At 41.1% G+C, this 26,026-nt stretch overlaps 1 protein-coding gene across 1 annotated transcript in view; it reads left to right on the top strand.

The window, feature by feature from the left end:
- The window catches only part of kat80 (katanin 80), a 44,670-nt gene extending 20,802 nt beyond the window's left edge, over positions 1 to 23,868 (top strand). The window contains exon 6 of the mRNA XM_065234369.1: positions 23,011 to 23,868. Within this exon, the coding sequence (XP_065090441.1) occupies positions 23,011 to 23,248 (238 nt within the window). The 3' untranslated portion in view covers positions 23,249 to 23,868. The remainder of the gene's footprint in view (positions 1 to 23,010) is intronic.
- Positions 23,869 to 26,026: the final 2,158 nt, after the last annotated feature.

Raw genomic sequence — 26,026 nt, 5'->3', positions numbered from 1 at the left:
ACGCCCTGGAAGGATTATCCGAGCTGATCATCGTAAACGTTCTGTATAAGAAGCTGGAAAGAGAGACTCAAGAACATTGGGAGTTGAAACTGGACACCGGTAAGATGCCAGTATTAAACGAGTTCATGGATTTCCTGAGGGAAATGGGAGCCGTTCTGCAGCGGACTAATCGCTCACAGCAGTCAACCATCCTAAACAAGCAACGCCAAGCGTTGAATCAGATGCAGTCAGTGTCAGTTTCGTCGAGATCGTTCGTCCAGACCACCAAGGAGAACTGCCCTTGCTGCAGAGAAGAGCATACTATATACAAGTGCACGAGCTTAATGTGGGACAGCGCGAATTTGTGCTTCAATTGCTTAAATTCCAAGCACCGAGTTGCTGATTGTCCGTCCGAACAAGGATGCAAAATCCGAGGGTGCGGTAGGAAGCTCCACAGCTTGCTTTATCCCAGCGATGTACAGAAAGAATCCAGCAAACCAGAAAAGCCGCCATCAAAGTCGATGGAGGAACCGGAGTCGTCAGAAAACAGTCCACAGAAAGAAATCGTAACCACGTTGAGCACTCACGGCGGTACGGTTCAGCGACACGTGCTTTTGTCTATAGCGGAGGCGTTGGTGGTGGGAAAAGTAGGTACCATTGATACCACTATCAAATCTCGAGCGCTATTAAATGCAGGGTCCGATAGTAAATCAAGTCGATCTACCTATCAGTGACCTCAACGATATCCAGTCACGAGTTGTATATCATTAGCACGAACATCGTTTCGCGTTGTACCGAAGGTGACATCCAACCTACCCGTCACTGAAATGGATTGCCGATCCTGGCTGCTACCAGCAAACGTCAAGCTAGCTGACCCATCGTTGCACACCCCCGGTGAGATTGATCTCATCATCGGCAACGAGATCTTCTTCGATCTGATCAAGCAAGGTCGTCTAAAGCTGGGTAAGAACGAAGCAACATTGATAGAGACGGAATAAGGATGAGTCGTTGGAGGATCAGTACAGACCAAGAAGTCCAAGGAATGCTTGCGTGTGTGTTAACTGAACCACCAAGGCGAGATGTTGGAACAAGACGCTCATGCGGTTTTGGGCGATCGAGAACGTTGGTACGGAGTCAAGCATGACCGTTGCTGAAGCGCTGGTAGAGGAACACTTTGAGAAGACACACGTACGAGAAGAAGACGGACGCTATACGGTTCGACTACCGTTCAATGACCGCAAGAAGCAGCTGGGTGAGTCGTTCGAGATGGCAAGCGAACAGTACTTCGGATTTATGGCTGAGAAGATCACCGAGGACACCCTAAATCGGAAGTGGTCCATTTAACTTTTTTTTTTCTCGGTCATTTGGCGCGGAATTGCCCATATGTATGAACCGTATCCCGAGCAAAGTCGGTTAACAAAATGCAAGCAAATCGATATTCAAGATTGCAGTTTCTATCATGATGAAAACTCATTTTCAACATCATCAATTGTCACGGCATTAGTCTGATATCATATTGTGCTTTCATTATGCATTTTAATGAAAGCAACTTAACTTGAAGTTCTGATGTTAACGTCTTGTTTCAAATTTAATTTGAGTTCATCTGTCGTTGAACTAACGATTATTGTTTATTTGTTTTGTTTAACACATTTTAGATCATTCGTTACTTTCCCGAGGTAAGATTTGAGCACAAGTCTTTCAGCGTAAGAAGCATGGATGCTAACGATTTACGCCTGGCCCGTATTCAGCTAAACATTATTACTAGATAGAGCTGGAATTAGGGCGTAACAGCTTTTGTAAACAATGACTTCTCTCGATGATTTCTCGGAAATCATGGCTCTCCCTAGTAAATCGACATCACCATCGAGTAGAGGAAGACTTCTCCTACCCGATTGATATGCTGGTTTGTGTAGGCGTGCCTTGAATTCCGAGAAATCAACAAGAGAAGTCATTGTTTACAAAAGCTGTTACGCCCTAATTCCAGCTCTATCTAGATTAGTTTTCCGTTTGATTCAACAGTGTAAAAGTTTACTCTCATTTTTGCTGTGTTAACCGTTAAGTCAACCAAAATGAGATCAACTGGAGTATTCAAAATAAGTTACATCATAACAGCAAATTTTGATTTCAATTTGATCTTCAGCTTTGCTCGGGTAGTCAACTCCTTTCCCCTCCTAAAATTTCTACGTAGTCTATGAACAACTTCCTACGTATTAAATCCGGATACAAGGTACGCCTGACTAGTCCCAGTATTGCCTTTTTCTTAAATATTGTTTTACAGCTCACTGAATAGTGCTCATTCTCCTCAAACGCTTCCTAGTTCTGTAATTTCAATAACATGTCATATTGTATTGTTTGCTTATACAATCTGCCTTATAAGCATGTTTACATCAGCTAAACATAAGCACACATTTCCCCTCTTTTTCCGTATTCCCTTTATATGCATCAGTGCATCGTGATGGGCGGAGCTTGTTGTTATTGCTTTCGCTATGTACCACCGGTATGCTCAATTTTCCCCGCGTTTGTGTTATATACAGCATAACAGCATTGAGTTAACTTACTGTCCCTACTTTTAAATGCATACTTAACAACTAGTCAGTCAAACTCACCGTATCCATTGATCATTACGGTAGAATGGGAAGCTACATATAAAGACAAGAAGAGGGGTGCTCGCGTTAATTCCGATGGAGCTTTTATGTGAGTCGGTTATTCATGCATGATGGTGGCAGTTGAAGGAAATTAATTATTATTTCAATGTTTAGTTTTGTAAAAGGGGACAAAGAGGCGCTTCTCCCAAATGGTGTTATGCAATAAATCCAGTAGCGATGGAATGATAGGTTGTTTGCTTTTTTAAGCTTACTGTTCTTTTATAATAGTTGGATGAAAGTTGTTTAACAGGTTATTAATTTTTTATAGATTTTTTTTTGTGATACACATCTTGATCAGAAAAACATATTGCCAAAATTTCAAATTTTATTGATTTTTTTTTCCTACATTTCCGCCGGTTCATCTAACATTATTCAGTAGCAGGGAAAAGTTCAAGCGTGATTTTGACATTCGATACGTTTCGTTTCATGCTTCAGCTTCAAAGCAGACACTTTTAATGCGATTATGATCTAGTTTGTATATATTTTTGTTATCCCTGTTTTTGAATTTCCCTTTCTTTATTGTTGCTGTGCTATGCCTACATACTGTCTGTTCGATCTTCTTTAGTTGTTGAACCGTCCGTCATCATCCGTTTGAAGGGCATATCATCGGCTGCCGCCAGGAAGGTAGAGGAGGCATTTAGGCGCAACAAGAGTGTCAAATCAAATTGAGAGTTATGCGCCGGGTGCGAAAGCTGCTTGTTTATATTGTTATTAACAGTCATATGCTCCGAAGGGTGTTCCTCTTGAGAACCGTTTCATTCATGAATAATGCTTGGAGTGCCTTCGTGGCAAATAGAAGTAAGAAGAAAAAACGTGTTACGTTAGTTTTTTTTCCTCCCTACATTTTCGAGTGGCGATGAAAGATTATATTTGATTTCGTTGTTGCTGATTGTGTTTCTAGACGAGAACGTATCTATTACACCGTCGAGGGTTGTGAACAACGGGCTGTTATTACTGCTGTCCTTCCCTTCCCGGGGGTTGGCCTGAAAGTGCTATATTAGCATTTTTGAGTGACGGCCCCCTAGTCGCGAGGCAGCCATCTTGGATTTGCAAATTATATGCGATTTGATGGGAAAAATTTAAAACGACCATAAATACACGCATCTTTGATGTTGACTTGCTTGAGAATATAGAGATTAGAGAGATTATATTATTGGCACTGAGAAAAGTATCACTTTTCGACACTGTTTTTAATGACAAAATGGCCTACTTTTCCTAACTAAAATAACAGTGTCGAACAGTTCTACTTTTCGACACTCTTTTGAGTGCAAAAATGTTTTATGGAACTCGTTGCAAAATTCGTTTTTTTTTTCAGCAAAATTTCGGTAAGTTTTGTTGGCTAAATTACGACTCGTGCTGAACAGAATCTTCTTTTTGCAACTTGTTGCATAAATAGTTATTTCAGTGGCTTTCTATTCTGCTATGGCCAAAAAGATGCAATTGAATTGAATTGGACTGCATTTCCATGACCATCTTATGAAGCGCGCTGCATGCTCATCAATATACAAACACTTAAGGAGTGCCGTCAATTAGCAATGCTTTTCTTCATCAACGACATTATTTCAATACGCATAGATTCGGCAGAAATTCTCGCACTATTAAACGTTTACACACCTTGTCGATATCTTAGAACACGGAATTTATTTTCTGAAAAATCGTACAGAACAAACTATGCAAAAAATAGCCTAATCAATGGAAAGATGCGCCTGTATAATTTGCATTGCGGAACTATTGACATCACTATGTCCAAGCAGCAAATAAAAACTAAGCTAAAACAGAATAGAATTAATGCATAGGATGTAAGTAAACATTGTAATAATCATTGTATGTAGTCTACACTGGCTTGACGAAATGAATAAATACAATGCTACAGCTGAGTATTTCAGGACGAATAATACAGCGAAATTTCCCAAAAAAATAGCTTGTTTGGCAAGCATTTGCACGTGTTCGAAAGAGTAAATCTTTCGTCACTACCGTATGCGTGATAAAGTTTGCACCATTGAGCAATGTCAAAATTTAAAAAAATTCTCAAAAATTTCGTTTTCGATTTTTTTTTTTATTTATTCAAAAGGGGGATGTTTCTCAGAGTCTTAAACTATGTTAATCATCGATCGAGTTTCCACTTGCTGCAATTACGGCCTCCACACGCTTCCGGAATGCACGGCAGGTTCTAATAATGTAGTCTGGATCCATTTCTCTCCAGGTACGGATCAATGTTTGTCTGAGGCTCGGGTGGCGTTTAGAACAGGCCTTGGCCTTCATGACGCGCCATATTGAGTAATCCAGCGGATTAAGATCGGGGCTGGATGGCGGCCACATATGCAACCACTTCTGAGTGCGGTTCGAGGTGTGGCACGGAGCCCCATCTTGTTGAATTACAACATTTGGCTTCGGACCGTACTGTTCTTTGATCCACGGAAGAACATACTTACTTAAGATCCCGATATAGACCTCCGTGTTGACCTTGTCGCCTTCTGGAATGAACACCAGGTCCATTTTTTTTGCCATCGGAAGCCACCAATCCTAACACCATAACGCTAGCAGGATGCTTGGTTAGATACACGTTCTTGTGATCGTCGGTCACGTCTTTTACCGGAAGAGAACTAATATACCGGTCGGTTCTGGAATTTGATACGGGATCGACGGTAAACATGCTCTCGTCGGTGAACAGGCTTGCATCGTTCGACTCGTACCTCCCGGAAGCGGTTGGTAATCATGTGAGTTTTTTTTTCGTGCGATCTTCCGTGCCGTAAAGTCTGTTCCTTTGCCATTTTCCTTATTGAACGCACTGGATTCACCCGAATCTTCCTTTTGATAGCAGCGATAACCCTCGGAACCCGAGCTGACCTCGGACGACCTGTGGCCACCTTCGCGGATAGTTGTCCTTTCTTTTCTCGGTCTAAAACCCTTTTGACGGTCCACCGGGACACTCCCACGGCGATTGAAATGTCTTTTTGCGACATTTGCGCGTGGGACAAATCACGAATACGCTGCCACTTCGCTTCGTCATGGTGCAACTGCCAAACTAAGTAAATCATTTTCTTTTATACTACAGCCTATTTTAACCTGAAAACTGTTTATTTTATACAGGATAGTGATAATGATTCTCTGCTGCTACCAATTGTAGCTGAAAACGATACTCAATTCACCTTTGATAAAAGCAACCACTTTTTTTTTTCCTTGTCGGGTATTTTTATCACTGCGGCCATTTTTCTGATCTATTGTGATATATTCCCCATTTTTTTTCTGCCGTATTACTATTATTAGGAGTGATCGTTTGACTAATAGCATTATCCCTCCTTGCATCAATCATATCTTTCGATGGATAATTCGTCGAACGAGGTTGAAGATATGATCACTGTGCTACAGTGGAACTGCCGTAGTCTAGTGCCTAAACTAGACTCGTTCAAATTTTAACTCCGCAATTCTGATTGTGATATATTTGCTCTCTGTGAAACATGGCTTTCTTCCGATAAAGAACTCAACTTCCACGATTTTAACATTATACGCCTGGATAGAGACGATTCTTATGGAGGAGTACTTTTAGGGATCAAAAAGTGCTACCCTTTCTACAAAATTTGCTCTATCCGGCGTCGAAATCGTTGCTTGCCAAATAAATGTGAAGAACAAAGATCTTTGCATAGCTTCAGTATACGTTCCACCAAGAACCTCCATTAGCCGTAATCAACTCTGGAATCTATCCCCTGTATTAAATCTGGGTGATATGAACTCCCATGGTACTGGGTGGGGCGATCTATATGACGACAATAGAGCGGTTATTTTTTACGATTTATGTGACGATTTCAATTTGACTATTTTGAACACTGGTGAAGCGACACGTATAGCAAAACCTCCGGCTCGTGAAAGCCGACTCGACCTATCTTTGTGTTCAAGATCGCTATCATTGGATTGTCAGTGGAAGGTTATCAATGATCCCCATGGTAGCGATCATTTGCCAATCATCATTTCAATAAAGTGTGGCCCTCACTCTGCAGAACCATCTCGGGTTCCATTTGATCTTACAAGGAACATCGACTGGCAGAAATATGCAACGGCGGTGACAATCGGTGTCGAATCAATAGATGCGCTTCCACCATTGGAAGAATATCGATTCCTAGCCGATTTGATTTACAAAAGCTCACTGGAAGCACAAAAAAGAAAAGTTCCAAGTGCACCCTTTAAAAGGAGACCAGCCACATCTGGTTGGGACGAAGAATGCACAAAATTGTATGTAGAAAAATCTGATGCTTTCAAAGCTTTTCGTAGACACAAAACCTCCACATACTTCGAGGAATATTCAAAGCTTGAAACAAAGCTGAAACAATTAATCAAAGCAAAAAAACGCGCGTTATTGGCGCAATTTCGTCGAGGGACTCTCACGAGAAACCTCAATGAACACCTTGTGGAGGGTGGCTCGCAACATGCGTAACCGCTCATCTTTCAATGAGAGTGAAGAATACTCCAACCGATGGATATTCGATTTCGCTAAAAAGGTCTGTCCGGACTCAGTTCCAGCACAAAATATTCTTCGAGAAGCGTCTCCTAGCGGCGGCTCTCTGGATAGACCATTCTCAATGCTGGATTTCTCTATGGCTCTTCTTTCATCGAACAACTCCTCACCGGGAAGCGATATGATTAAATTCAATCTTCTGAAAAATCTCCCAGATATCGCTAAAAGACGATTGCTAGATTTATTCAATTCCTTGCTAGAAAACAACATTGTACCGCCTGAATGGAGACAGGTCAAAGTAATAGCCATTAAAAAAACCTGGCAAATCAGCGTCTGACCATAACTTATACCGTCCGATTGCTATGCTTTCGTGCATTAGGAGAAAATGATTCTTCGGAGACTCGATCACTGGGTCGAATCAAATAACTTGCTATCAAATACACAGTTTAGGTTCCGCAAGAGCAAAGGAACAAACGATTGTCTAGCGCTGCTTTCCACAGATATTCATCTGGCCTTTGAGCACAAGGAGCAATTGGCTTCAGTATTCTTGGACATTAAGGGGGCTTTTGATTCAGTTTCCATTGAAATTCTGTCAGACAATCTGCACAGATGTGGACTTTCTGGAATTTTAAATAATTTCTTGTACAATTTGTTGTCAGAAAAGCAAATGAACTTTTCTCTTGGAAAACTGACAACTTCCAGAATTAGTTACATGGGCCTGCCCCAAGGCTCATGTCTCAGTCCTCTTCTTTATAACTTTTATGTCAAATATATCGACAACTGTTTGGCAGAACAATGCACGCTAAGGACCATTGCAAAATTCCTTAGATAACTTGTCTTCTTGGGCTATGAATCTAGGGATCGAATTCTCGCCGCAGAAAACTGAACTGGTAGTGTTTACTCGAAAGCGGTACCCAGCCCAAATGCAGCTTAATCTTTTGGGCAGAAACATTACCCAATCATTGTCTTTCAAGTACCTTGGGGTCTGGTTTGATTCAAAGTGCACTTGGAATGCCCATATTACGTATTTGAAGCAAAAATGTCAGCAGAGGATCAATTTTCTCCGTTCAATTTGCGGCACATGGTGGGGTGCTCATCCGGGAGACCTCATAACGCTTTATAAAACAACTATTCTCTCTGTTCTAGAGTACGGCTCTTTCTGCTTTCTCTCGGCAAGAAAAAGTCACCTAATAAAATTGGAACGAATTCAATATCGTTGTCTGCGTATTGCTCTAGGCTGTATGCACTCAACGCATAACATGAGTCTCGAGGTTCTGGCAGGAGTAACACCCCTCCAGAACCGTTTCTGGGAGCTCTCTCTCAGAATACTAATCAAATGCGGAGTGACGAACACACTTATAATTGCTAATTTTGAAGAAATTCTTGGGCTGAACACACAATCTCGATTTATGAGAATCTACCACCACTACATATCATCAGATATGTGTCTTCCTTGTTATACTCCAGACCGTGTTCACTTCACCAATCGCAGTTCCTCAATTGAATATGATCTGACCATGAAACAAGCAACTCATGGGATTCCCGATCAACTTCGACCTATTATTATTCCGCGTATTTTTACTGAAAAGTACCAACAAGTCAATTGCATGAAAAGATATTTTACAGACGGGTCCCGTCTCAATAATGGATCCACTGGCTTCGGTGTCTTCAATGAAAACTCTAGCGCCTTCCGCAAACTTCAGGAACCTTGTTCCGTTTTTGTTGCTGAGCTGGCAGCAATCAACTTCGCATTGGGGATGATTTCCAACATGCCCGCAGACCATTACTTCATCTTCACGGATAGTCTCAGTTCGATTGAGGCTATTCGGTCGATGAAACAAGGTAGGCACTCATCTTATTTCCTTTCAAAGGTAAGGGAGCAGATGAGTGTACTGGTCGAAAGATCATATATGATTACCGTTGTATGGGTCCCCTCACATTGCTCAATCCCAGGCAATGAGAAGGCGGACTCTCTCGCAAAGGTGGGCGCGCAGGAAGGCGAATTGTATGACAGGCAAATTTCACACGATGAATTTTACCATTTAGTGCGTCAGAGTACCTTTTCGAGTTGGCAAACCGATTGGGACACTGGAAATCTTGGACGGTGGTTACATTCAATTATTCCTAATGTTTCTTCGAGAGCGTAGTTTAAAGGCTTGGGCTTAAGTCGTGACTTCATTCGCGTGATGAGTAGACTTATGTCCAACCACTACTCGCTAGATGCTCATCTCAATAGAATAAACCTCGTGGACAGCAACATCTGTCGGTGTGGAAACGGTTACGATGACATCGAACACGCAGTTTGGCAATGTACGGATAATGACGCCGCCAGAGAGCGACTTTTGAATACCCTCGAGGCCCAAGGAAGACAACCCTATGTTCCTATCAGAGACGTGTTGGCAACCCGTGATCTCTGCTATATGCAGTCCGTTTATGTTTTTCTTCAAATGTCTAGTATAAGAATTTAATTCCTTTTGTCTTTTGTCTCTCTTTATTAGTTTTTGTTTGTCTTGTCCCCCCGTCTCGATGAGTCTCATCGTCGCCCACTGGTCACCCACCATAGCCGGTCGAACTCCGGACGAAGCTAGAACAGAACTACCGTTCATACTGGCGACAACGCTCTGATGAGACAACGAAACCCTACCCCAAGCTCCTCCCCTGATCCTATCCTTCGAAAATGTACCCTTCTAACCTCGAGTAAGCCGCGAGTAATCGGCCCAACTCCTACTAGACATAGAATTAAGTGAATTTTGTTACACACAGTGAACAATGAATTATCGGCTCCGTAAAGCTAACGCGATTGAGCCTTCCAAATAAACGAACTAGATAAAAAAAGCATTATCCCAGCACGGCATTATACTTCGAATAAAGTGCACTGCCGTACTGGGAGTTGTTCTCCAAATGTCAAAGGGTTCTATCAGCCCCTTGTCGAAGAACTTACGCCTTTTATTGGAAATTGCCGGACAGTGGCATAGCAAATGTTACGAGTCTTCCTTTTCTATGCCACAGAAGTGACATACATCATCTTGAAGTTTTCCAATCAGCTTCAAGTGATAACGGCTCGGACAATGACCTGTTATAAGACCTGATTACATACTAAGATCTTTCTTATAAAGTTCCAGGATTTTGTGGGTCACAGAAATTTTCGGATTAATGAATCGCTTCGACTGTCTAGCAATAGAAGTGTTCTTCCAGTTTTCCTCCACTTTTGAAGATTCCCATGCTTTTAGCTCCATTCTAAGGTTTGCAGCCGTTAATCCACAATAGGGCTCTGGCCCGATGAACTTATGAGAAGATCCCAGTCTTGCTAGTGCATCAGCTCTTTCATTTTCCTCAATCCCGCAATGACCAGGAACCCAATATAAGTTGACTTGATTATGACAAGACAATTTTTGAAGTGATTGAACACACTCCCAGACAAGTTTTGATGTACATGTCGCCGACTTTAAAGCATTTAGAGCACCTTGACTGTCGGACATGACGCATATATTTGAACTCTTATAGTTTTTACGCAAACATATAATGGAACACTCTAAAATTGCTTGGATTTCAGCTTGGAACACAGTTGGCCATCTGCCCATAAGAACCGACCCAGACAACCAGAATGCACGTATATTCAAAGTTGTTTTCGTGATATACAAACATATATACAAACAAACAAGTCGTATAGAATGCAAAGAAATGGCTTATACGTACAAAAGTGGAGGCCATATACGTGCATATTTTCGTTTGATTTTAAACGAGTTGATTTAACATCATATGTAATTTGATCTGTAATAACAAATCCATTTTGAAAAGTCTTACGATGTAATCCGATTAAATTTGTGATACAGTACGACGGAAAAATGAGTCATCGCATATAAGTCGGAAATTTGCATTCTATACGATTTAACTTAAACATAATGCGAGGTATGCCATTCTAATATGCGATTTTGACTTAAACTGTAGCAATTTACGATACTGTCTGTACATTGTTATACGACTTCTGGTTGTCTGGGGATATTTCTATCCCTGGGCCAGTTACTCCTGCTTCCACTTGATTGTTCAATCTTGAACCATCTGTATAAAAAACAATCGATCCTGGACGAAGAACCGGGCTACCAAATTGCCATGAATTACGCCCAGGGTTAAATACTTGAAAAAGTCGATTGAAATTGTATCTTTTCTCCATCCAGTCTTCGTTGTTCCTTACTAGAGAGTTGATACTAACCGTTTTTAGAATCCTAAGATGTCCTCTAAGGTCTCCTTCAAAGAGTTTTACTGACCTTGTAATCCTTAGAGCACACTTTTTGGCTTCTAATTGTACAAATGCCTTCGATGGTGTACTTCTCATTGCACCTGTTATTGAGTGAGTTGCTAACCTTTGGAGTATTTTCTAACTTTCTCTGAGCAACACTCTCTTTTGTTTTTGGCCACCAGACCAATGCACCATAAGTAATCCTGGGTTTCACAATTGCAGAGTAAATCCAATGGATCATTTTCGGTTTCAGTCCCCACTGTTTACCGATTGTTCTTTTGCATATCCATAGAGCATAAGTAGCTTTGTTTACTGCCTGCTTTAGATGCATATTTTAATTAAGTTTACTATCAAGGATTACTCCAAGACATTTGACAGCATTAGAAAGTTCCAAAAGTGTGCCTTTCAATCTTATGTTGTCCAATGAAAATTTCTTCCTTCGCGTAAATGGCACAATAGGACTTCATCAAACTAACCATGTTCGTAACGAGCTCAATTCATATTTGGATTTTATGTTTAGAAGATTTTTGTATTGTAGAAGCAGCAGTTCCATTATGGAAGAATGAAAAATTTCATACGGCTATTGAATACTCAGTGTTCACAGACTCGCATAGGTCACGCCCAAGCGTTGTTGCAATTGTTTCTGATTTTACAGTAGACTGAATAACATACAGTGGCAAAACAACACAAAATTTAGAAAAATACGTTGATGCCCCCGAGGAGATGGCCGATTCTCGACAAGAACCAAAACCCGTCGTGCAACACATCAAACTTCATGATTTTGAAGAACTCAGCCAGTAATAGCCTTATTTAGAGTCCACATTTCTCGACAACCTTCTTCTTCTTATTTGCATTTCAAGCTTATTGCTTAGTGCATATTAGCTTATTGCGTGCTCTCAACTTAGAGTTCTACTAAATGCACTTCCACAGTTATTAATTGAAAGCTTTCGATGCCAATACCGATGGCTGAATTTGTATATTGTGTGGCAAGCACAATGATACTCTATGCCCAGGATAGTCGAGAAAATTTACCACCCGAAAGATTCCCTCGACCGGAATCGAACCAGCCGCCTTCGGCTTGGTAATACCGTGCCTAGGATATAAAGCCCAACAACCACTGAACCTAATTGGACTTGTTCCTAGTTGGGTCAGACCTTGAATAATGTCATGCAAAGCGTCAAAATGACATTGTGTGTGTGTGTGTGTGTGTGTGTGTGTGTGTGTATTCAATCTAACCCCCACTGGCCGGCAGTGTTATTATGGAAGAACTCTCTCTACAATGTCGCATTTATGATCATTGTAGACAGCTTTAGTCCGAGAGTTAGAAGCAACCCATTTCAGAATTTCTGGAGAGTCACGCCCATTCCGAGGTTACTTTCACTTACAATAAGCCCCGCATGTATACATCACCGTTATCAAATGGATACAGTAATGCCCCGTTTTTGTCAGCCCCCTGATGAATTTAGGGCTGACAAAAACGGGACACTGACAAAATCGGGACATTTTTTTTCGCTTAATTTTTTTAACATAATATCTTTAAATGCTGTTTGATAATGCAAGATTTATGTTTTAGGAATCATTAAATATATACGAGCCCATTTAGGGGGGCGGAGGGAGCTGGAATTTCAAACTTTTCGTAAGTGTCATATAAGGAAAGACATTCTTACAATGATGGTGTGGAGGGGGGGGGGGGGGTGGTTCTAAATGAACTTAGGTAAGAATTGAATGGCCACTCAATGCATATGTTGTTAAGCATTTTCAGTAAGGACAACAATAATAATACATAGTGCATAATAAAGACTTGCGTATGTCCCATGGACCCCATATTAAAATTCTCTGAATGAAATTTGTAGAGATTTTGCACACACACACACACACACACACACACACACACACACACACACACACACACACACACACACACACACACACACACACACACACACACACACTCACACACTCACACACACACACACACACACACACACACACACACACACACACACACACACACACACACACACACACACACACACATACACACACTCACACACACACACACACACACACACACACACACACAAATTTTCATAAAGTTATTGAATATGGTTAAATAATCAATTGACCATTTCATCTCATGGGCGAAAATCGTCCCTAACTACGCTACCAACATTTCGAGCCACGAAATTCGAGGAATTGTTCACAGAATGAATGGTTCTGCTCTCTACTGTCGCACTCTTCTCTTTTGCTCTGCATTTTCTGCCATAGGCTCTACTAGAACTTGTGACCGAAAGTGGAAGACGAAGGCTTTCGACAAGGATCTGTTCGTTGAGGCACTTCGTGTGGACAGGAGTCCCGCAGATCTAAATGCGGACGAGCTGACAGAAACGTTAGTGAGAGCATGTGACACGACCATGCCGAGGAAACTGGAGCCAAATTACAGACGGCGTCCAGTCTACTGGTGGAACGAGGCACTTAGCACTCTCCGCGCTAGTTGTCTCAGAGCCAGAAGACGTGTTCAGAGAGCAAGAACGGAAGCAGACAGAGAGGAACGAAGAGAAGTGTTTCGAGCGGCCAGGGCCGCACTTAAACGAGAGATTAAGCAGAGCAAGTCGAACTGTGTCGAGACGCTGATGCCAACCCCTGGGGCGACGCATACCGAGTCGTGATGGCGAAGATCAGAGGTCCAACGATGCCCGCTGAAATGTGTCCAGAGAAGCTGAAAGTCATCGTGGAAGGACTTTTCCCAAAGCACGACCCAACAACCTGGCCACCTACACCGTACGGAGAAGGAGAGGGAGATTACGTCGAAGTCACCAACGAGGAACTTGTAGCAGTGGCGAAAGGATTGAAGGTGAAGAAAGCTCCCGGTCCAGATGGAATCCCCAAAGTAGCGCTGAAAGCGGCGATCCAGTCATCCCCGGACATGTTCAGGATGGTGCTGCAGAAATGCCTGAACGAGGGTCACTTCCCTGACAGGTGGAAGATACAGAAGCTAGTGTTGATGCCGAAACCAGGAAAACCGCCGGGGGATCCAGCATCGTACAGGCCTATATGCCTGCTGGATACACTCGGAAAACTCTTGGAGAGGATCATCCTAAACAGGCTGACGAAATACACGGAGAGTGAGCACGGATTGTCGGAGAGTCAGTTCGGATTCCGGAAAGGGAGATCGACGGTGGATGCAATTCGGATAGTGGTCGAGAGAGCTGAGAAGGCGTCTAAACATAAGCGGAGAGGAGATCGATATTGCGCCATGATAACGATCGACGTCAAGAATGCGTTCAACAGCGCCAGCTGGGAGACCATCGCCGAAGCACTGCATAGAATGAGGGTCCCTGACTACCTGTGCAGGATCCTGAGGAGTTATTTCCAGAACCGGGATCTGGTCTACGAGACAGACATGGGACTGAGATCGATTAGGATCACAGCGGGAGTTCCACAAGGCTCCATCCTTGGTCCAACGCTCTGGAATGGGATGTACAACGGCGTGCTAACGCTGAAACTGCCCAAACGAGTTGAGATCGTTGGCTTTGCGGACGACGTCGTCTTGACGGTAACAGGCGAGACGCTGGAAGAGGTGGAAGTGTTGTCAACCGAGGCAATCGACATGATTGGTAACTGGATGCAAGGAGCGAAGCTGCAGATAGCCCACCACAAAACGGAAGTGTTATTGGTCAGTAACTGTAAAGCGGTACAGGGGGCAGAAATCACCGTCGGGGAGCACACCATAGCCTCGAAGCGTGTGTTAAAATACCTGGGAGTGATGATCGATGACCGGCTAAACTTCAACAGCCACGTCGGATATGCCTGTGAGAAGGCTTCAAAGGCCATCAACGCGATAGCTAGAATCATGCCAAACAACGCTGGTCCCAGCAGCAGCAAGAGGCGTCTTCTGGCCAGCGTGTCATCATCGATACTGAGATATGGAGGTCCAGCCTGGGTTCCAGCGCTGGAAACGAAGCAGAACCAAAGGAAATTGAGCAGTACGTTCCGGCTCATGGCCATGCGAGTCGTGAGTGCGTACAGAACCATCTCGTCGGAAGCAGTATGCGTTATCGCCGGTATGATCCCAATCGGCATCACCCTGGCGGAGGACAGCGAGTGCTACAGGCGGAGAGAAGCCGGAAGAGTACGGAAAGTTGTGAGAGTGGAGTCATTGGCTAAGTGGCAACAGGAGTGGAACACGACGGAGAACGGTCAGCAGGGCAGTCACGCAGATTATGTCGGAGCTGCAGCCTAAATGGAGAGAAGAGCAGCGATCTAGCAACGTCAGCTAGCGCTGAGAGTACGACAAGTGCATGAGCACAGCCACCCCTCGAAGTAGTCGCTTTACAGTGGTCCCGTGGGGATCCAGGCAGAGGAGAGAGTAAGGAATGGATTTTAGTGAAGCTGTACTAGGCAACTAGTGGATACCACACCGTGCCAACTTCACTACAGGCTAGGCTTCTTGAAGCTTTCCTAAACCTTACTATAAAAAAAAAAAAAAAAAACACATGCATAACGTACATCATTTTCAACTAGCCCCTCAACCCCTGCTTCCCCTGCTTTGATTTTGCCACCACTGCACATTTAATTCTCGAAAAATGTCATTATTGAGCTAGACAATCAATAAAATACGAATACGACTGTAAAAAACAGTTCACCTCAACCAAAACTAATTGAATCATATAGGCTGACAAAATCGGGTCAAAAAGCTGACAAAATCGGGGGTAGACAAAATCGGGGGTAGACAAAATCGGGGGCTGACAAAATCGGGGGCTGACAAAATCGGGTCACCACTGTATTGGTATTACATACACGCTTCCAGGTTTGAAAATATATTTTTTCAAACCTGGCATGTATTTAGTTTAATTTTGATATATTTTTTTTAATAATTGGAAAGCTCTCACCATATTCTGCTCTTCCGCCGTCGTTGATTAGGGGCTGTTCATTAACTACGTAGACAATTTTGTTGGGATTCTTAACCCACCTCCCCCTGCGTAGACAGTCATCCATACAAAAAAAAATTGTATGGGTCGTGGATGATTGCCAACCCCCCCTAAACTGTCTACGTAGTTTATGAATAGCCCCTTACTTCTTTTGGACTCCCTTGGACTTTTTCTGTAACGCTTCGTATTTCATTCCGTACTTCACCGGCAATTTCCTTCCGTAGATCGTCCTTGGTTGGTTCTAATATGATTCCGCCTTTTTTGGTCGGTTTCATTGAATTGAAATGAATTGCCATGGTGATCTGGGACGAGGCTCACGTCCAAAGTCGCTGTTCCACCGAGCGTTCCGTGTGCGAAAAGAGAATGAAAGAAATTCGAAAGGGATCAGTTTCAAGAAGTGACAGTTTCATCAGATTCCCCAACTAACCATAGTCAAGCAAAGTAAGAATATACAAGCTATATTGCGAATATATGGTTACTTGGGTACTCATATGGCCGTCAGAATGGTTCATCGGTTGCGAAGTGAAATATTTCTGAAAGTGATGCGTTATATTTCTCAATGTTTTGATTTTATCCTAACGTTACCTAAATGTTATATCACAGACAAACAGACACAACACATTGAACATTTCTCATTGTAAACACACCGCCATCTACAGAAGGCTGTAGTGTGTAAACGTCAAACGCAAGGGAATTGATTATGTGCACCACAAGTGGCGGTTCTAACAACTAAGAAACATTTAAATTGACCGTTATAAACGATTTCGATGAAGGTTTTAAGAGTGTTATGTCTTCTTGTCTGTGATCATACCTTCACTATCGCAACTTCGGGTAATCTGCGAAAGTATTTGCATTTTTCTCAGGCACTTTTGATCTAACTGCAATTACTATCTCATACTCGAAATGTGCCACGACCAAATTGGCACATCGACGCCCTATACGCTCTCTGACCGAAGCGCAGGGATAAAAGCGTCAAAATGACATTAGGCATAAATGCGTTAGGCATACGGACGTTAGGCATACGGACGTTAGGCATACGGACGTTAAGCATACGGTCGTTAGGCATACAGACGTTAGGCATACGGACGTTAGGCATAAAGTCATTAGGCATAATGGACGTTAGGCATAAAATACCTTGCTGCTGTGCAACTCTAGAAACCTGTTTCGAGCATGGTAAACAATGCTTAAATTAGGCTAAACATTGAATAAAAGATAATACAAGGTATACAAACACAGTTTGGAATCTATTATTTATCATATCATAAGTGACATAGCTACATATTTACTTAGATTCAAGATTAGTAGCGATAGCGGTTAAGTAATCTGGCAATGGTGTTGAGTACTTGGCACTCATGAAGTCTGCAAGTAGTAGACGAAATACGCGTATCTGTCAAAAGATAAGCAATTATAACGGAATTTAAAGGAAATAAACCAACCCACTCAAAGCTCTTCATAAAGGGATTCCGTCCAAGACGTCGCAAGTTTTCATGAGTCCCAAAAATTAAGGTTCTCTCATTATTGTCACCGCTGTCAGCAATCAATAGACGGTCCCCATTATCATCCTTCTGCGATTCATCGAATAGATTATGCCTAACGTCCTTTATGCCTAATGTTCATTACGCCTAAAGTCGTATACCCCCTCAAAAGCACTCATATTAGTCCGCAAAGGTAATTAAAAGTTAATTAAATTGTAAGAGTTGACACGTAAAATTTGCGTGAATCACTCTAGAATACTATGTCTAATTAACGTTTTGCGGGCGACATAAACCAAGCATAGTCGTAAACGATCCAGAGGAGTTGTCAAATTAGCATCAGAACTTCAATAAAGCACTGCACGCAAAAACTAACCTCTCTTTTGCCGTCCTCTTTCCTCCTTTCTCTATGAGAATAAAAGAGATAGGAACAAATGGATACCAAAACAAACCCGGCATAACTGTCTATTTTTGCGGGTGAGGAAAAGAGATGGGGAGATTTAGGGTTAGTTTCGCGTAGGGATCTATGTGAAATTTGACTTCATTCGAGTTGTTTGTAGATTGACGACGTTTTAGTCTTGTGTGCCAAATGTGTTCAGCTGTTTTTTTTATCATGGATAGTGACGCAAGTTCTGAATGCGAGAGCATAATCAATATTGATACGGTTCTTGTTGGACATTTCTGGGGGCATTGCAACATGCCCGGAAGACCCATGTGTTTGATCTTTATAGGTCATTGGAATGGTATTGACTGACATTTCAAAACTAAAACTTTTCCTGAGCCTAAGTTACAACATTTTGGTTGAAAATTTTAGAATTAGCTTTATATCAATAAAAACGTAATTCAACGTTGCTGGCTCATGCCGCGATAGAATGGCGTCATGGGCAGGCAATGGAGATTACTGAGCTTCCCCTCTCTGATAAACCACTGTATGAGAGAACCAAAGATCTAGTCTAGCAGTGATAGTATCACACTTGTTACTCCTTTAATTGAGAGCCGCGTCGTAGTACGCTTACGTATAGGCACTGACGTTGGGTGTGATACTGGCGGGTTTTGCCGCAAATCACTCTTATTTTATTTATTTTTACGCAGATAGATTCATTTGGGTTTGCAAGGGAATTATACTATTGAAATATTTCAGAAAGTGCCCAGCAGTGCTCCTTCTATTTGCGTGACAAGCTTTCATTGTTGTTTTCATTTAATTATTACTCAGGAAACAATGTTAAACATCATTTTTGTACATGGTATTGTAACTAATCTTATATGTGCTTCATTTTGATTTGGGATAAGTGTTTGAACTATGGCTCGGGATTCCCACTGTGGTGTGCTTCTATTGTTACATACCCATATGTATTTTTGTGGTGCCACATAGTGGAAGCGTGAGAGCGTAGTTGGAACATTTACCCTATACAATATACAATTTAAAATTAGCTTGGAAACTAACAAAGTGAAGCATTTGAGTCACTTGAAGGTGTCATCTGGGACGAAAAAAGATATAATTAATACATGTAAAAGCCAGAAGTACTTGAAACACGTTAAATTGTAGTTTAAAAGCATGGGTAATGATTGTGTAGGTAGATTAGAGATTTCAGTTATTATTTATTAAATAAACTTCAATTATAGAATTCAGAAAGTTAATTAACATAAGAGATAGGACGCGGGGGGTCCGCTTAGGGAGGCGACTAGCCTATGAAGTTGTATAATAAATCTTCCTATTTAGTGTATTTGTTAAGTACAGACAATGTCAATAGCGAAAGTCATATCTTCAACCAGGCGCTTACGAACAAGTGAAGTTTTAGGAAAGATGTGTTAAATATGTTGATAGGTTTGAAATAAGAATTAGGATTGTTGTGCTTTAGTTTTCGGTAAGGTATGATGTGTCAACAAAGCCCTTTTGAGCAAATTTTCAAACATCAAATTGATTGAGTGATTTATTGAAAGACATTGCGTTGCGAAAATTGACAAGTCATACATCTAACATAGTAGTAGTAGCAGTGTCGCATAATCTTATCACAATTGCTGCAAATAGTGCTGGAGGGGCCGGCAGGGCTGAATACGGATCAAAACTAACATAACTACTAACACTAAAATGATCCCGGAACTAACACTTATCCATTGCACTTTTAGTTATATATTAGTTTTATTTTTCTACTAGTTGATCGAAGTGTGCTCTGCTTCTGTGTGGACGCGAAAAATTTCCGAGTGTCAAATTTACGGTTTTATTTTTTCTTGGCGTTTTCTAATTTTAGTGCAAGAAAGTGAAAGTGATTGGTTGGAAATGCATTCGAAAGTGTTTTCGTTTATCATAATCCTTTTCATCAGAACTTTTATTAGGCGATTGGCAATCTGGCCAGATGATTCTGATTGGAGGCAGGTGCAAGAGCTTCTTTGAAGATCCGACGGAATGTTGTGAAATGTTAAGCTAGAATTAGGAGATGCAACAGTCTTTCAAGTATTGGCTTCACGTGCAAACCATCGTTCATTTGGTGAGTTCGTTCCTGTTTATTTTTTCACTTGTTTCGATACCATGTATCAGTTTTCTACAATTTTGTCTTGGACATCTTTTCGAAGAGCCACGTTCATACTGTAATTTATCGAGCGCACAATTTTCACATGTTGAAATCGAGTGGGAACGTCAAGATAGTTCATCCAAGTGCTTTTGTTTCTGGTTTTAGACGTTTGATGTCTTCAGTTCTGTTTTTGTACTTTAAAGTTCCCTTTATCTGTGATCATGGTGGGTCTGAAGAGTTTTTGTTGAGCACGCTGAGGCTGAAATTGCATACCCCCTCCCCATGGACATGGAGGTTGACGATACTGAAGCAAAGGGTTATATTTAATTTCTTTATATTTGCAACGATGATGATTTCCTATAGTGACACATATCACCTTCTTAATGCTTCAGTATGCCTCCCTTAATAAAAAATAACCATAAACGAACGATAACCCAAATCATTGAACTATTCCATAAATGGTTTGGATGATATCCAGAACACGTCGTTAAGCAAATTAACCATACAATTTTTATGATGAAATCGGCTGCTTCATGCAGACTGAGCAAACCTCTCACTAATAAAGTAATGATCTTCTAGTAAATTTTGCATATCATTTTATTAATATTTTATTTTATTTAAGCATATTATTTTTGTTACAGTCAATTAGCATTAGCATACGATACAAGAGATTTAATATTACTTGCTCGTTTTTGCGTTAAATAATCAATATTTATTTGCTTGTATTTACCTTTGAAAGTTTTATTTTCAAGTTTTTTTTTTGTGATCTGAAAATTTTCCCAGTTTGGATAGAAGTTTCGAAGCTAACGCATGTCCACAGGCCCAATAGAAAGATAGGCAGAAAAAGTGTATCATGAAGAATGGTTGCATGCAGTGTTGCTTCCACTCACTTGCTATAGATGAGTGATTTTCGGAGTTTTGAATTCGTTAGATGTTGTAATGGAGATTTGTGATGTTGGATGCGGGAGGAGATTGGAGGGCGGGTGTTTGACGCATAGCGCCTGTCAATTTCGATTTCAGAGTGCCGCAGTCGGCGGTTTTATGATTCGTGAGCGCTCGCGATTCGTAGAATCGTTGATTGTGACTGCAAGTGGATTTGGCGGATTTTGTGTGTCGGACGCTTGTTTTTTTGCCTCTTCTTGTGTCTAACATGTGCAAAGTATCATTGTCTAATGGTTTTAAAATTCTTGGTTGCGTGAAATATATTTGTGAGAATATCTTTTTGAGATTTTAGTAGTCACGTTTTGTTTGTAGTTTATATTTTATTTCTTTCATGTAATTATCGTAAATAATAGTTATTCAATAATAGATAGTTCATCCATATATTCGTACTTTGACGCGAAGCGCTGTGGATTATGAGATGCTCGATGACCCTGGAGGGATCGTGTTTGCTTACTGAGCAGAAAATCATGGGTTTAATCCCAAGCTCTCCGTCATGACTCTTAAAATTCATGATCACTAAACAAAATGAATATGTTCTTTCGATAGCCGGCTATCGAGAGATTAAATAAACAACAAATAAACAATACATACTTTTGGTTGCATCGCCAACTTGAGGTGAATCCTAACCGAATACCCTACCCAACCCTCCAACTCCGTAGCACTTATGAGGGTGTCGCTAAGTCGGTGGCCTCTCGTTAAGTAAGTACTACATCAACATTTCCTTCCCTATCCCTAGTTATGGTAAAGATGGGCGTGGCCGGGAATAGCGACAGTGATGCTTCTGTTACTCTTGTTTAGATTGGAACCAATGTTTACTCCCCAGCATTATTCCTGAAAGTAGTCTAACTGAGAATTTTAGAAAAGACGTGAGTGTCGCTAGTATCCAATCTACGAAGTATATCATAACAACGCTAACGCTAACGCTATATCAATAAAAACGTAATTCAAGTCATCGATCAAAAGTCTGGGGCCTACCCATAGTATGGTTTGTCGCTGTTGTAAGTATCATTGTAGTTTTAGTTTACAAAAATGGAATAAATATGTTGAGCCACATCCCAACATAACTTACTACATTCATTGCCTTTCAACTACTGAACAAAAAGACCAACCAAGGTCAGTCACAGTAAGGTGTAATCGCTCAAGAGTATGGGGTCACCCTCAAAACAAAACCTTCGAATGTTATTTTGTTTATATCTCTGCCATTTTTTTGTGGCATGACCTCAAACCTTTGATCAATGACTTGAATAACTAGTTTATTGATTAAAAAGTATATTCTAAATTTTCAACTAAATTTTAACAAACGTATCTCGATGGGTATAGAAAAACAGAACCAATTCTGTCATGAGTATTCAGTACGAATTTTGAATATGTTGTAATTTTAGGAGAAATTCAAAACTTGTAAAGTATAATAAACCAATTAACAACGAACTAAATTTCAGTCAGTGACCTATAAAGATTGGAAATCGCTCGTAAAATGGCAGAAGTGACCAAAAAACAATTGCATGTTTTTTAAAAGGGTACCCAAACTTATGATAATATAACCTTGCAAAATCATGACAAAATTGCATTAATAGTACCGCAACATCTATGAAGTTTATGTTCATCCAGTTAGAAAGGTACCTCCTTTTACCTTCATCAATAAAAAAAACTAAACTTCATGTGCAATGTTAGGGAGTGGATGACTTTTCCAGATTCCCTGCAAAATATTAGCCTTAGTTTGCCTCTACAAACATGCTTGATATGGTTTTCGGGTGATTCAGACCTTCTCTGCAATTTGACTTTTACGTGAAACTTTTCCAGCCACCATATTGATTATTTTCCATTTTGCTACCTTCCCATTACAGCCACTGTACCCGTGCCTGCGATACGTTGCGAGTGATTCTGACCACGTTCCTGCCGGTGATCCGCGAAAACACCGACCCGTGGGGTGCCTGCACCATCGGTGTGGACGTCAGCCGGGAGGAACGTGTCAGCAAATGTATGGAATGCAAAACGTGGCTGCTGAGGATACGGACCCTGCCGGAGAATCTTAAAATCGGTACCAATCTGCAGCAGCTGCAAAACTTGATGGTCGATCTGTGAACCGCGTCGAGCGCGCGCGCCTGCGAGAATGTTAGGTGAGCGACGAGTTTTTCCTTTGCTTGTGTAATTTTAATTTATTCTATCCGTTTTTCGTTTTTGGTCGATTCGATCGTGTTTTCCAATTTATGTGAAAAATGAGAGTTTTAAACTCGTCGTAGCTTGGACGATCAACAGTGGACCATTTGTTCACAGTTAAATAAAAAAAAAACAAATCACTGCTAACGTCACTAATTTATTTGCGAGCGATAAAATAGCAGCAATGTATGATTTTAAATTTTAAAACTTATTTTTTGGTTTTACTGTAGAGTCAAACGTAATATTTTGTTTTAACTAATGAAAAACATTGAAGCAAGAAGAAGAGAAATACACATTTACGTCGATACAGATTAATAATAAGACTGAACATTTTAATTGAATATAAAAAAATGAACCTGCAAAAAATCATCCTAATAATAATAATGCTACGATAATAGATTTTATTAACATAAGCGACACAGATACAAAATCATCCTAGGCAAGCGAAGTAACCAAATTTACGGCTTGAATTGGATTGGACGAACATTTCAGCTCAATTATGTAGAATGTTCGCCCATCCGCGCATTAGCAAAGCGAAAGAAGAACTAACGAAAAACTACGAAATGGTGATTTACTTAGTGCTTTACAAAGCGACATGCAATAATTGTGATTAACACACCATTCGCTTCCTTTCCTTTGTGTTTTTCCTAACCGGTTTCATCATCGAATAAATTCATTTTCTAAATTTGCGAACTGCCGAGTTTCGAGGAGTATTGTATTACAAAATTACAAGAAAATGCATTTATCCCAGTAGTAACGTGAATGTATATGAATAGCAGTAATCTACCGATTTTTGCTACAGCATCAGTATCCCGGTTTTTCGGTCTCTTTTTCCAGTATTAGATTTTTTTTCGGTTTCATATCATTTTCGCCCTTGGACTGACCACAAAAGTGTGGAAATCATAAACGTTATGGTAATTTTGTAACTTTCTAAAACTGATGAATTGAAGCTGTTTCAGATTAGTCTGGTTGTTTGGGGTTAAAATTTCATCCGGCTTTTAGAACTTTGTTTAACTACTGAGCCCTTTGGGTGTTGAGCATGGTAGCACAGGTGAACCACAACTTTTCGGTCCGTCTCATGTTTGTCAATCTACCCTGTCTTTTCTCGATTGAGATCAAGCTATGTCCTCATCCAAGTATATTGCAACAAAGTAGGCAAGCAATATATCATTATCCTTCTACCACTCCGATCGAGCTATGTTACAGAGCGAGTTTTGTGATGGTAGTCATTGCAACCGTTTTGTGTGTATAGTTGGTTGCTTTATGTGTTTGGATTCGTTGCCAATGTTGGGTTGCTTTCGAGAACCATTTTCACTGGGTCGTCGTGCCGCATTCTTACGACGTGCACAACCCACCGTAGTCACCTGATTTTTGCAAAGTGAACGATGGATGGTTCTCCCAGCAGCTGGTGCAATTCGTGGTTCATTCGCATCCTCCACGTTCCGTCATCCCTCTGCATTCCACCGTAGATGGTACGCAACACCTTCCGTTCGAAAACACCAAGGGTGCGTTGTTCCTCCACGAGCATAGTCCAAGTCCCGTGACCGTAGAGGATTACCGGTAGATAGTCATCTTCGTGCGGCGGCGAATTTTATTCGACCGGGTCGTCCTCCGGAGTCCAAAGTAAGCACGATTCCCTGCCATAATGCGTCATGATATCATTTTCGGCGGTCACCAGTGAGCCCAAATACACGAACTCATCGACCACCGGCCACCAGCCGGAGATATTTGTGTTTTAGTAAACACATTTTTTTTAAGTGAAATTTCATTTTTTAGCTGTATCTAGAAAACTATCCTACTGAGATTTTTCATGACTAAATTTTTGGATTCAGCGCACAATTTTACATAAGAATCATCGGTCAAACATTGAAGTTCATTGTTTTCCTTTTATTTGTAAACTAGTGCAATGTATAGCGGGGCTTATCGTTTGGGCTATTGGTGGTAGAGCTGTCTCCTTCTAACTCCCGGGTTCAAGCTTCTTGCATTCATAAGAAATAACCATAATGTAACTGCCAGACAGTCGGAGGTAGATTGTAAACACACACTTCATTTCGAACAGAACTTTCTATAATGCTGTATAGTAACACCGTTCATAGTTTCAAGGGTGATTAAGCATTGAAAAAGCATTTATTTTCAAAATGATTGGGGATAGCAGTTTTGCCCCACCCTACCCTACTTTCTACTTTCGTAACATTGCCATACCATTTGAAGTTTATTATTAGTTGTAAACGAAAAGAGGAATCAAGGGCCGAAAATTTGCGTGTCACGCACGGCACCTTTTTTTATACAGGGGGGAATCTGCTCACAGACACCTGAGAAGGAACTCAGGGTGTGGATATTGGAGAATTTCACTCCCGACCCACTAAACCTTACCCTGTGCGCTTGGCCCTTGACCTCCCCGGAACCGCCCGAAGGCATTACTTCGTGGGAGGGGCCGCTGTAGCGCTACCCAAGCAAAGCTGGAGATCAAATTGAAATCAAAATGTGCTGTTATGATGTAACTTATTTTGAATACTCCAGTTGATCTAATTTTGGTTGACTTAACGGTTAACACAGCAAAAATGAGAGCAAACTTTTACACTGTTGAATCAAACGGAAAACTAATCTTGCTTTCAATGAAATCAATTTGATGTCTGATTTTGCATTCATAATGTTTAACTGAATACGGGTCTGGCGTAAATCGTAACCTTCCATGCATCTCAC

Source organism: Ochlerotatus camptorhynchus, unplaced genomic scaffold (genome assembly GCF_037179485.1).
Source record: "Ochlerotatus camptorhynchus isolate MF236.1 unplaced genomic scaffold, CSIRO-AGI_Acam_v1.1 ptg000433l, whole genome shotgun sequence".
Taxonomy (NCBI): domain Eukaryota; kingdom Metazoa; phylum Arthropoda; class Insecta; order Diptera; family Culicidae; genus Ochlerotatus; species Ochlerotatus camptorhynchus.
The sequence above is the reverse complement of the archived record's forward strand: the minus strand, read 5'-3'. Positions and strand labels throughout refer to the sequence as shown.